Below are 12,657 nucleotides of genomic sequence, written 5' to 3'. Positions count from 1 at the left end.
AATTGAATAGCTGGGTTTATTCTCACTGCAACGTAGGAGGCTGAGGGGTGACCTTATTAAAGTTTATAAAATTATACAGGGAATAGATAGGGTAGATAAGGGTTCTTTCCTAGGGTGGTATTGGTATTGGTATTGGTTTATTATTGTCACTTGTACCGAGGTACAGTGAAAAACTTGTCTTGCATACCGATCGTACAGGTCAATTCATTACACAGTGCAGTTACATTGAGTTAGTACAGAGTGCATTGATGTAGTACAGGTAAAAACAATGACAGTACAGGGTAAAGTGTCACAGCTACAGAGAAAGTGAGTGCAGGTAGACAATAAGGTGCAAGGTCACAAGGTAGATTGTGAATCTAAAGCTAGAGGGCATAGTTTTAAGGAGAGAAATTGAAAGGAGATCTGAGGGGCAAATTTGTAATTATCAACTATTTCTTAGTACCTATGGTAAATAGGGAAATGGCTCGAGGTGGAGCCTGGCATGTGTTTCCTCTTGGTCTCAGGTGTGCATTACAAGGTTTGGCAGGACCAAACAGAACCAGGGTAAATTAATGCATGATCACCTGAGTTGGTGGGAATGGCTTTGGTGAAATGTTTACCTGCCCTTGAAATGATTTTCGATATAGAGACCATGAAGGTAAATTATCTCCTCATCTGTATGTGTAGTTGTATTTATTCATTCAAAAATTCCCATTTTGCAAAAACTTGGGTCTTGACTGTACACCAGCATTGTAGAGTGCTTCGAAGAGATTGAGGAGGGGGATGGTTAAGGTGAAGGTGGAAATGGACCAAAATAACAGTCATAGGTAAGTTTTAAAGGATAATTTAGAACAAGAAGGAACCGAAGACAAGCGAGAAACAACGGACTGCAGATGCTGGAATCTAGATGAAAAACACGATGATGCTGGAGGAACTTAGCAGGCCAGGCAGCATCTGTGCAGCTAGTAACATACAAAAAAGGAGGGAATTAAATATATGATTGAAAGCAATTTAATTTAGGTGAGGGAACATTAATGATGAAAGAAACATAGGAAATAGGAGCAGGAATAGGTTATTCAGCCTCTTGAGTTGCCCTGCCATTCAAAAAGATAATAATCTACCTCAAAGGAACATTTTCTTGCTCTATCATCATATCCCTCGACTTCTTTAGTATCCAGAAATCTATCATTAGATAGAGTCATAGAGTTACACTGCACGGAAACAGGCCATTCAGCCCCACTATTCTATACCGGCCACCCTATTTTAAATTCAAACAATGTCTGAGCCTCCACTGAAATCTGGTGCAGAGAATTTCAGATTCTCCATCCTCTGAGTGAAGAGTTTTTTCCTTGTTTGAGTCCTAAGTGGTCTTATTTTGAGACTGTGACCCTTTAGTTCTGGACTCCGTAGCTTGGGGTAACATCTTTCCCACATCTCCTCTGGCAAGCTCTCTAGATGTGTTTCACATTACAGGTGAAATCTAATGCTGATCTGCTGTGCCTGATGTATTAATGATTCTTGGATCATTGTTTGCACTCTGGCCAAAAAGGAAACCAGAAAAAAATTGTAAAAACATTTTCTTGTTAGAATGTGGTGTGGATCTACAGATTTCTACAGATGTATGGTGGAGAGCATTCTGACTGGTTGCATCACTACCCAGTACGGAGGCTCCAGTGAGAAGGATCGAAAGAGGCTGCAGAGGGTTGTAGACTCAGCCAGCTCCATCACGGGCACAACCCTCCCCGCTGTCGAGGCCATCTTCAAGAGTTGGTGCCTCAAGAAGGTGGCATCCATCATTAAGGACCCTCACCACCCGGGGTCATGCCCTCTTCGTGTTACTACCAGGAAGGAGGTACAGGAACCTGAAGACCCACACTCAATGTTTTAGGAACAGCTTCTTCCCCTCCGCCATCAGACTTCTGAACGGTCCATGAACCCATGAACACGACCTTGTTATTCCTCTTACTGAACTATTCATTTATTTTTGTAACATAATAACTTATATGTCTTGCACTGTGCTGCTGCCACAAAACAATGAATTTCTGGACATATGTCAGTGATAATAAACCTGATTCTGGACTGCAGTAACTTACCAAGACTCCTTAGACAGCACCTTCCAAACCCATGACCTCTACCAGTTAGGACAAGGGTAGCAAAAGCATGGGGAACACCACCACTTGGAAGTTGTCCTCCAAGTCACACACCATCCTGACTTGGAAATATATCGCCGTTCCTTCACCATCATGGAACTCCCTTCATAATGGTGTTGTGGGTGTAACCACACTTCTATGTTCTATCGTAGGGGAATCCAAAACTAGAGGGCTTAGATTTAATGTGAGAGGGCAAAGATTTAAAATTGACCTGAGGGGCAACTTTTTCACACAGAGGGTGGTGGGTATGTGGAATGACTTGGAAGTGGTAGAGGGTACAATTACAACATTTGAAAGATATTTGGAGAGGTACATGGATGGGAAGGGTTTAGAGGGAAATGGGCCAAACGCAGGTAAATGGGACTAGCTTAGATAGGCAGCTTGGTCGGCATGGATGATTTGGGCAGAAGGGCCTGATTTCATGCTGCATCACTCTATGACTGCAGCTGTCAAAGAAGGCGGCTCAGCACCACCTTCTCAATGGCAATTAAATGCTGGATCACCCTGCGAAGCCCACATCCCCTAAATGTATAAAGAAAAGGATAACTCCCTGCAGACCTCATACATTCTCTCTTCTCTCCTCTTCCGTCGGGTAGAAGATACAGGAGCCTGAGGGCACGTACCACCAGGCTTAAGGACAGCTTCTACCCCACTGTGATAAGACTATTGAACGGTTCCCTTATACAATGAGACGGACTCTGACCTCACGACCTACCTTGTTGTGACCTTGCACCTTATTGCACTGCACTTTCTCCATAGCTGTGACACTTTGTACTGTACTGTTATTGTTTTTACCTGTATTACATCAAGGGACTCTGTACTATCTCAATGTAATTGCACTGTGTAATGAATTGACCTGTACGATCGGTATGCAAGACAAGTTTTTCACTGTACCTTGGTACAAGCGACAATAATAAACCAATATCAATACCAATACCAATATTGGAGATGCTGCCTTTTGGATGAGGCATGATGCTATGTCTGTGCTGGAGATCTTCGAACTCTAATTGAAGAAGAGTTGGGGATTATTCCTACTGTCCTGGCCAATACTTCTCCCTGGAACAACACCACCAAAACAGCTGGTTATTCGTCAGTGGCAGTGTTTGAGGTTGCTAACTGTGCACAAAACGGCTATTTTTTTTTACCTGTTACAATCAGGACCTTTTAAAGTATGTGAAGCACTTTCAGACGTTTCTGTTATGGCACAAGGTTCTGTATTCATTTAGAATTTCCACTCATTTTGTGAGAGGAGCAAGAATTCGAGGCGAAACTTTGCTTATATCTTCATTTGACTGAAACGGAAAGGAAGTCTGTGGGAAATAATGGAAACGAAATGAGAATAGCGAGGGGCGATTGGAGAGTGACCATGTCAACACTCCTTACTGCAAGGAAACTGTCACGAATCGACCACTGTGTTTACAAACAGCCGCTCACAATGAGCTGTTTAAATATATATCGTTGTCCTTTTGCTGGGTTTATTTCGTGTGACTCTTGCCTTTCAGCGTTTGAGGTAATAGATAAAAATTGCCTGCTGGATCGAAAAGGGTGCGATAACAATACTGTGAAAACTGTAACATCAAACGACTCTTTCCCCTCACATAATCGGAAAATTATACAATAAATGTAATTTTACTGTATGCATTAATATAAATAATCCTTTGCCCTCGCAATTCTGGGAAAAAAGTCAGTTTGCCAACCCGCCACTCAGACTTAAAACACAGGATTAATTCAACGAAGCAAAATCTGTGGTAACAAACGTGTGCAACAGTGAGATTCCAGGCTTTTACGCTGGGCTTCCAACCGAAAGGCTGGGATGGGTTTTCTTAATACTGGGTTAAAAATCAATGCTTTGTTGTGTTCTCTTTCTTGAGTAAAAGGAGTCGGAAAAAGGAGACAGTGGGGGAAAGAAGCTGTAAAATAGTGTAATTAAAGTCTAAAAGAGCGGCTCGACAGGAAGGTTAATTGCGTTAGTCACCCACATGCAACAATTCATTTGTCCCTAGCGCGGGGGCTGCAGATCCAGATGTTATTTAATGTGCAACCGATCTTTCACGGTGGATTTTACTATAAAGCACTTTCTAATGAGTTTGAAATCACTTGGTTTGTTTTTCAGAGGCGACCTGTCAATCACCCCCTCTCCGGGACTGCAGGCAGATTCGACGACCTGCATTTGCACCCAAGGGCGAAATAAAACTCAAAAACTTCTTTCGCATCTATTTATTTTTTTTGCAAAGTATCTTTTTCTCCCCCCCCCCCTTCTTCCCGGACTGTTGTGCAATGACGTCATTTGCATCGATGCCGCTTTCCATGACAACGGGGCGGGAGCGGGCCAATGGCGAGGCGCGCCGGCCGGCTGTCAATCAAGCGCGGCGCCGCTCTGACGCACGGACTGGGGGGGGTGTGTGTGTGTGTTTTTGCAAAGCGGTGGGCGGAGTCTCGGCGTGAGCTGGTGCGGGAGGGGGGGGGGTGAGAGGGAGAGGGTGTAGCGATTGACGGGGCGCGGCGACCAATGGCGAGGGGCGGTGGCCCGGCGGCGCGGGGGAGGCGGCCAATGGGCGGCGGGCAGGGGGGGGGTGAAGGCTGCGATTTGGATACACGGGCCGCGGGAGGGGCGGGGCTTCGGCTGAGTGCCCGCCCACGTGGGGGGCTCAGGCAGCGGCGGCGCTCGGACCGAGCTGATCCCACGTGTGACGGTCTCATTCTCGGCTGCGAGTCGACTCTCGGAGCGGGGCTGATCTGGGTTTTTTTTTCCTGGGGGGGGTGGGGGGCTCCGTGCGTGTGTCTATGCGTGTGTGTCTTTTTTAGTTGCTCGATAATGGAGGCAGACGGCAGCCAAGCTACCTCTGGCAATCCCAACGACTCGCAACATGACCCAGGGTATGTTCTGACCTGACTTTTATTTTTGGTGTTGTTTCCCTCTCTCTCTTCCTCCTCTCGGGAGACTCTTTCCTCTGCACCTAGTTTTATTTTAAACTGCACTCTGTAGAATGGCTTGGCCCTTCTCTTCCGCCTCTCTCTCTTTCTCTCTCTCTCTCCCTCCCTCCCTCCTCCCTCCTACCTTTCCTCCCTCCTCCCTCTCCCTCTCTCTCTCTCTCTCTCCCTCTCTTCCTTTTTAGCTCTAAGTTACACGTCAAAATGGCCGATCTGACATCTGTGCTCACTTCTGTTGTGTTTCCCCCCAGTAAAATGTTCATCGGCGGCCTCAGCTGGCAAACCTCACCAGGTAAGAGAGCCCAGGCAAAAGTATTTCTCAATTTATTTCCAGCGCTTTTTTTAATCTATAACCTTGCAAAAGAGGGGAGGGAGGGGGGGGGTGGGGAGGAGAGGTGGGGTGGGTGATGAAGGAATGGGAGGAGGTGTTGTGAGAAACTGAGCGATCGCTCTTTAGTTCCAGTTTTAGAAGGTTGTTTTTGATTGCGGCCGGGTTATTGTAATGGTAACATCATGGTGTTCCTTTGGTCCTCTAGACGACCACTACGTTCAATTATTGTCTCTTAAGTGCATCTGAAATCTCCCACTGGCAACATAGTAACCGGCTTTTCCCCCCTGTATCTTGTCTCTCTCTTCCTTTCTTTTCCGAATTTATATTTTTACAGACAGCCTTAGGGACTATTTCAGTAAATTTGGCGAAATCAGAGAGTGTATGGTAATGCGAGATCCGACCACGAAGCGATCCAGGTAAGATCGCGGATTTTACTTTATTTTTTTTTGTTAGGGGAAAGAATTCACGATTTTAAACTAAGTTTGATATTGATTTACATCTTGAAGACAAAAGTGCGTCCGCTTATAATCGTGGCACTGTTTCCAACCTAGAGTCTTTGAGCAATGAGCTTATTTTTTTGACATTGTCCTGATGTTTAGAGGTGATACTTTGTGTATATCTGCTTTGCATTTTTTTCGCTACATTTGTAGCCCGTTCTCTCTCTCTCCTCTCTCCCGCTTTTCCACGCTTCGAGTCCTCGTTCATCGAAGCGATATTTTGACACTTGTATTTTTGTAACCCCTCTTCCTGTTGCACGTTTATATACTCATCGTGTTTTTGTTTCTTTGTGTCATTTCAGAGGCTTCGGTTTCGTTACGTTTGCCGATTCTGCAAGTGTAGATAAAGTATTAGCTCAGCCCCATCACGAACTAGATTCAAAGACGGTATGTTTGTGTGTTTCCGTGTCAATTTCCTTGAGTGTAAAATTGTAACGAGCTGTTTTGCCCCCCCCCACCCCTCTTTTAAGGTCATTTATGCCTGATGTGTCTTTTGTTATTAGAATCAAAAATATCTTGCAATATTAGGGCCAAATGTTAAAATTTACATTGCTACAACTTGAGTTTGCATTGCCCCCTTTTAAGAAGGAAAATATGTTTGATGTCCTGCCTAGCCCATCGGAACATTTTAACTGTCAATTTCATGTCAGTTACATAAATTGACAATCAAACCACCTAGTGGTCGATTAAATTGTCTGTTAAATGGAAGTCTTGCAATTAAATTCTAATCGCTTTTCAAAGCGGTACGATCAAGATGAAACGCAAATGGCAGACGGTAAGGGGTTGACTCTGCATTGAAAGAGAAACAGATTCCTCTCCCTTTTAAGAAATGCAATGCTCCAACTTGAAGCAGAAAGTTTACTGACACACAAGCTGAGCTTGACTGTAAATCGCATGAATGAGTTTCTTGTTGATCATTCTTTGTTCTTGTGTCTTAGCATTTGTTTTGTAGTGTTCTATACCCTTTCGACTTTGTTTTAAGATTCAGGGCAGGAAACCGATCTGTTGGGGTAATCACCTCGAAAGGAGAGCTGTTGTTTACAGTTTCATTAAAGCTTTATTTAGGTAATGACAATCTACAGAAATAGTTTTTTTCCTGTCTAGTGCCTTCTAGAAGACTAGCTAGTTTTAAATATTCTTTCCATGTAGTTAGAGCTAACTAACTAATCGTAGTCTTAAAATTAACTAGTTTATAAATTTGCAAAGTAATGATTTAGACAGTGCTAATTTTTTTTGTAGTTTTTTTTTATATAAAAGATGAATGACACAGAAGGCTAGTCATGAGTAGACAATCCAGTTCTAGTTGAGAATTTTAGCACATTCTCCCGTCTTTTTTTTCCTCTGTGCGAAATGAAAAATTCTTCTGGGTGCGAAATTGGTTTCTCAGGCAACTTCTACTGACAGTGGGTGAGATAATTAAAATTCCCACTCTTTTAAATTCTGTTTGGTAGACTGGATTAGGTGCCCTTGAACCACATGAGGTATCAGCCTGCGCAAAGGAGATTATTGATGCTTTAATGTTGAAAACATTGCATGGGTACTAAAAGAGTAAGGAGGGAGTTTGAGGTTGGTACTTAGTTTTCACTGAAGCATCATTCCTATCTTAAAGCAGCTGTGGTACTGACTTGTTTTAAACACTAGAAGGTGCACAATGTGTGTCTGTATGTGTATTTTTTTTACCTAATTTCCTGAAAAGTCTTTGAAAATGTCATTTTGTCTCCTCTGTTGTTTTACTTTCCTGGCCTCTTGGATTAGATTGTCCCAGTACGAGGATTTCACATTCTTTGCTGCAACTGTTCCTTTTTGTTTTGGTGAACCAGTTATTTTAGTGGTCATAGTACAATGTGCTGGAACTCGTGTCTATTAAGGAAGTAATATTGTGCCTACAACCTATCTGATTTGCTTGTGATGTGATGATTATCTTTGGTATAAATTAATTTAATTGAAAAGGGTTTCATGGTGATTTGTCCTGAGTTATGCTTGTTGTGGGTGGTGGGCATCAGAGTTGGGGGGGGGGGGGTGGGGGTTGCAGAATTATCATGTATTTTGGTTATTGCCTTGGCATTAAAGGATGAGGTGATGGTTGAGGCTTTCAAACGTCATGTAGCCAGAGTGTAGTTTGGTGTGGCTGATGGGGCAGAGGTTGTAAAACTATTGCTTTTGCTGCTGAACCCATATGCATCTTGTGTAGATCCTTGTGCTGGGGTATTCAAACCGATTCCCGTGCATGTATTTGGGACAGGGACAGGCCTCGACCATGTTTTGCTGTGTGCGGTTCCTTGCTCCAGTGCTGCTGTAAGAACGTGATATTGTGAATTCTGTGGGTGGAAGTTTACACCTGAACAGTGACTTTTTCACCAGAGCAGGAAGGAATGATGCACAATCAGCAGACAGAACAACTTTTGGTTTTTATTTTTGTTTTTGAAGATTATTTAAATTTTATCATCGGATCTGAATGTGGAGTACACATTGTTGAGACTATTATGTCCGAATGATGAACAGAGGGCCTTGGGGTTCATGTCGGTATTGGTTTATTATTGTCACTTGTACCGAGGTACAGTGAAAAACTTGTCTTACAAACCGATCGTACAGGTCAATTCATTACACAGTGCAGTTACATTGAGCCAGTACAGAGTGCATTGATGTAGTACAGGTAAAAACAATAACAGTGCAGAGGAAAGTATCACAGCTACGGAGAAAGTGCAGTGCAATAAGGTGCAAGGTCACAACAAGGTAGATTGTGAGGTTATAGTCCCATCTCATTGTATAAGGGAACAGTTCAATAGTCTTATCACTGTGGATAGAAGCTGTCCTTGAGCCTGGTGGTACGTGTCCTCAGGCTCCTGTATCTTCTCCCCGATGGAAGGGGAGAGAAGAGAGAATGTCCATAGTTTCCTGAAAGTGGCAACACTGGTAGGAAGGTGAAGAAGGCAAATGGCATGCTTACCTTTGTGGATTGGGGCATAGAATGTAAAATCTGTGATGTTCTTTTGCAACTTTACAGAACACTGGTTAGACTGCATTTGGAGCATTGTCTCCAGTTCTGGTTGCCACACCATAGGAAGGATGTAGCTGCGCTGCAGAGGAGATTCACCAGGATGTTGCTCTGATTGGAGGACTTTAGTTATGGGGAGAGTTTGGATAGGCAGGGTTTGTTTTCCCGGGAGCAAAGGAGGCTGAGATGATCTGATTGAGAGATATAAAATTATAAGAGGCAAAAATACGGCAGATCGTCAAAACCTTTTACCGCAGGGTAGTGGTATTGAAAACAGGAAATAGGTTTAAGGTAAGAGGAAGGAGTTTTAAAGGGGATTTGAGGGGAAAGTTTTTTTTTCCACACTGATTCATATCTGGAACTCGCTGATGGAGTCGGATACAATCACTATGTTTACGAGACGTATAGGTATTTAAATAGCCAAGGCACAGCTCGTGTGGACAAATGGGATTTGTGTAGCTGGGCATGGACATGGTGGGCTGACAGACCTGTTTCTGTGCTGTATCACTCCAGGTATCCTCTGATGCACTGGGAGCTGTGTTTGATTCTCTCTTCCACCCCTCAATCTGAGGCCATTTGGCAGATGCCGATCACGCCGGGGTTTAGTGTCTCTGACCTGTTGGAACTGTTGAGCAGGAATTTGGTTCTATTTGGGCTATGGAGGCATCCTATTGCTGCTTCTCTGCCCTTTCTCCCTTATTGTTCTTGCCCTGGCACTGGTTTATTTTTTTTAAGCAATTAACCTGCAACAAACTGGCAGAAGTTGGTGAGAATGTTGGTGGGGGGGGGGGGGGGAGGAATTGGATTAATACAGGAGTAATATAAATGGGTAGCTGATGGTCGGCATGGACTCAGTGGGCCGAAGGGCCTGTTTCTGTGCTGTATCTCTCTGTGGCTCTGACATCATTTATAAAGTCAAAGTCCTCCCCCTGTGATGTTTTCTTTGAGACAATGTGTTGTATCTCAGCATCTGGTCCCTGATATTTGTGATACTTTAGCTGTTGGTCTCCACTGGTGCACACTTGAATCTAATAAAGTGCTCATTAGAGCATTGTCTCCTAACCAATCCCTACCTCCACCCAAGCACTGCCCCACCACCCCCCACATTCCCTGGGGAGGGCACAAAGACTACCCCAAGATTTCTTCTTGTTATATGCTTGGCAACATTGTGACTTGGATCTCGACCAATTTCCTTACCCAATGTGCAGCTTGGAGAAACGGGCATCCAAGAAGGTTGGTAGGGTAGTTTACTTTGTGGCTTTTCTGGTGGCCCGGTGCCTTTCTCTACTGAACACTGAGCCACAAAGTTTAAGGAAGTTCGCAGTCTGTGTGGTGCATTGCTTGTGCTCTCGGGGTGGTTTTGAGTGGTGGTTTCAATGGGAGAATTGCCAGGGTCCTTGTGTCATTTCCACCAGCGGCCGCTGCTGGAAGTGAATTTATATGGTTGGCAGGAGAGACGGGCTTGAGCACAGTCATGACTTTCCATGGATGAATAGCCTGGGAGTATTTGTGTAAGGATAATAACTTGTTGGTTTAACTGTTGAAGGGCGGCTTCTGCCCGAGGGTCTTGCTGTCCAAATGGGACTCAACAAGTTTTGGATAGGTGCGGGACAGAATGTTCATGTGGGAATCTTTTCACTAAAACTTAGTTATGTGCAAATGGGATATAAGAGAGTGCCAAGCCTGTCACCTTCTGTTTGAGAGCCATTCTGGGGATTATACATCCTCGCTGTGGATGGAATGGACTGGGAGCAGGCGACTTGCTTTCTGTGCAAGAGCAAGGAGGCTGCAGGAGGCAGCACTGGCAATGAGTTTGGTTGTGGAGAATGCTGTGGGGTTTGCTAACCAGCGTGCAGCTAAGTGGGAAGAGACCTTCAAAGCAAAAGACATCAAACGGATCATGAGTCAGTTATTAGCGAGCATTGCTTTCTTGCACAGGAATAACCTTGTCCATCTTGACTCCACTAGCAATGATTTAAGCAGGGCTTAAACAGCTCATAAAGTTCAGAATGTGTAACCCAACGGGGAAGAGAAAGTTCGAACTCCTTTGATCAGCAGTTACCATTGAGTTGCAACCGGTGAGGGCCAGTAAGAAGCCGCTAATAGTATCAAGCCTTAAATAATCTCTGCCACAGTCTTTTAAAAGGAAAAGCAATATAACAAGTAAACGGTGACTAGTCCTCTGTGAAGGTTGGACCTGGCCTTAAAGTCTGTGCTGTGTTTATTGCCTGAGAAACCCCATGTTAGTTTGAAATGGCCTATGGCAGGGATGCAACCAATGATTTCCTGACCGTTCTCTGATTTGCTTCAACAGATTGACCCAAAGGTTGCATTTCCTCGAAGAACACAACCCAAGGTAGGTTGGAGGTTCATTGCTTTCATTGTCTCTCCTGGTTCTATCTTTCTCCCGGGGCACAGTGACGTGTTGTTGGAGGCTTTGGCAGTGCTTTATTGGAGTGAGCAAAACATTGGTTTTTGAGTTGGTAATGAATTCTTTAAAGATCGTGCCCACTGTGTTTGAGGTCCTGAGATACTGTGTTTGTGTTTTATTTTATCCTTCTGATTTGCAATCTAATCCTTGTCCTGTGGCTTCTCAGCCGTTAACAAGCTGAATGAGGGCGTTTATTTACTGTTGTGATTTATTATACAACTACTTTTCGTTGAGAAGTAGAGGCTGTTCCTTCTGATCTTGCTGAAATACGATTACAACAGACGGATTAATGCTAGGTATTTAGGTTCAATTAGCAGGGAAAGGTTGGGATGGGGGTTGGCAAAAGATGGTGCGGAGACTTTTGCTAACAAGATGTCCGTTGTCTACTGAACTACAGCTGTCCAGTGAGGATGGAGATAACGATTTGGGGCCTGAACCTTCCAGTTCCCTTTGACCTTTGGATTGAGAGGGTCAACATGTGGAGTTGCTTAATGCTACTTTGGTGCTTGGCTGACAGGATGTGAATGGGTCAGGGAAAAATTATGCAAATGTTCTTGGAGCCCAATTGCATGAACTATCAATGACTTTGGTAACCTGGAAATAATTGGAGTGCTCATACAAGGAAGGCTTTTCATTGTGTTTTTTTTAAACTTTAAAAAAAACAACCACCTTCTGGCTGTTCTGTTGAATAGAGGCAAAATGTGTCTTACTGGGTTGTACACCTGGTTACTTTCGTGGTCTACTCAAAGCCATAGTGATGCAGCAGAATGATTTGGGTACCTGTAGTGCTCCTGGCACCTACCATCTCAGAAGGGATCTGCACAGTGTTGGGTGTGGGCAGCAATTACCTGTTGTGTCTGTGCCACCCAGGATGGGGAGTCTCTGTGCAATTACTTCACAAAACATCGTCCTTGATAACCAAGAGCAATATCACCATTTCTCAAAATGGGAAGCCACCGGGGGCTACTCTACATTTTAAAAAGACAGAATTTTTGAGTGTGCAATTTGCTCTCAAACCAGCCTTCAATGAGGGGGCACCCCCCGACCCTTCAAACAGATTCCTGGAAAACACTTTTTTTAATTTAATGGGACTTTTACACACCAGTAACCTCCCATTGAACATAATGTGATGGTAATGGGGAAAAAAACTCGTTCAATAGCCCTTGTGTGAATAGCACTGAAATTATGTTAATGTGAGAACTGTTTGATCTGTGATGCTGTGTTATACGCACTGAGCTTAACACAATGTGTAATACAACTGGCTGTGTAGAGTGAACTGTATATAAACCTGTACTTGGCTTTGTATTGATGAATGGGCAGAGTTTGGTAGATGCAACAGCAGT

General features: G+C 43.9%; 1 protein-coding gene across 9 annotated transcripts in view; it reads left to right on the top strand.

The window, feature by feature from the left end:
- The first annotated feature begins 4,795 nt into the window (after positions 1-4,795).
- The window catches only part of msi2b (musashi RNA-binding protein 2b), a 483,338-nt gene continuing 475,476 nt past the window's right edge, over positions 4,796-12,657 (top strand). For 8 of the 9 annotated variants that reach the window (XM_052035983.1, XM_052035982.1, XM_052035981.1 and 5 more), the window contains exons 1-5: positions 4,797-5,006; positions 5,312-5,352; positions 5,726-5,807; positions 6,191-6,275; positions 11,198-11,239. In XM_052035983.1, the coding sequence (XP_051891943.1) occupies positions 4,945-5,006; positions 5,312-5,352; positions 5,726-5,807; positions 6,191-6,275; positions 11,198-11,239 (312 nt within the window). In that variant the 5' untranslated portion in view covers positions 4,797-4,944. Of the gene's footprint in view, positions 5,007-5,311; positions 5,353-5,725; positions 5,808-6,190; positions 6,276-11,197; positions 11,240-12,657 lie in introns of all 9 variants that reach the window. The other variant, XM_052035985.1, reaches the window with a different exon arrangement.

Source organism: Pristis pectinata, chromosome 21 (genome assembly GCF_009764475.1).
Source record: "Pristis pectinata isolate sPriPec2 chromosome 21, sPriPec2.1.pri, whole genome shotgun sequence".
NCBI lineage: Eukaryota > Metazoa > Chordata > Chondrichthyes > Rhinopristiformes > Pristidae > Pristis > Pristis pectinata.
The sequence above is the reverse complement of the archived record's forward strand: the minus strand, read 5'-3'. Positions and strand labels throughout refer to the sequence as shown.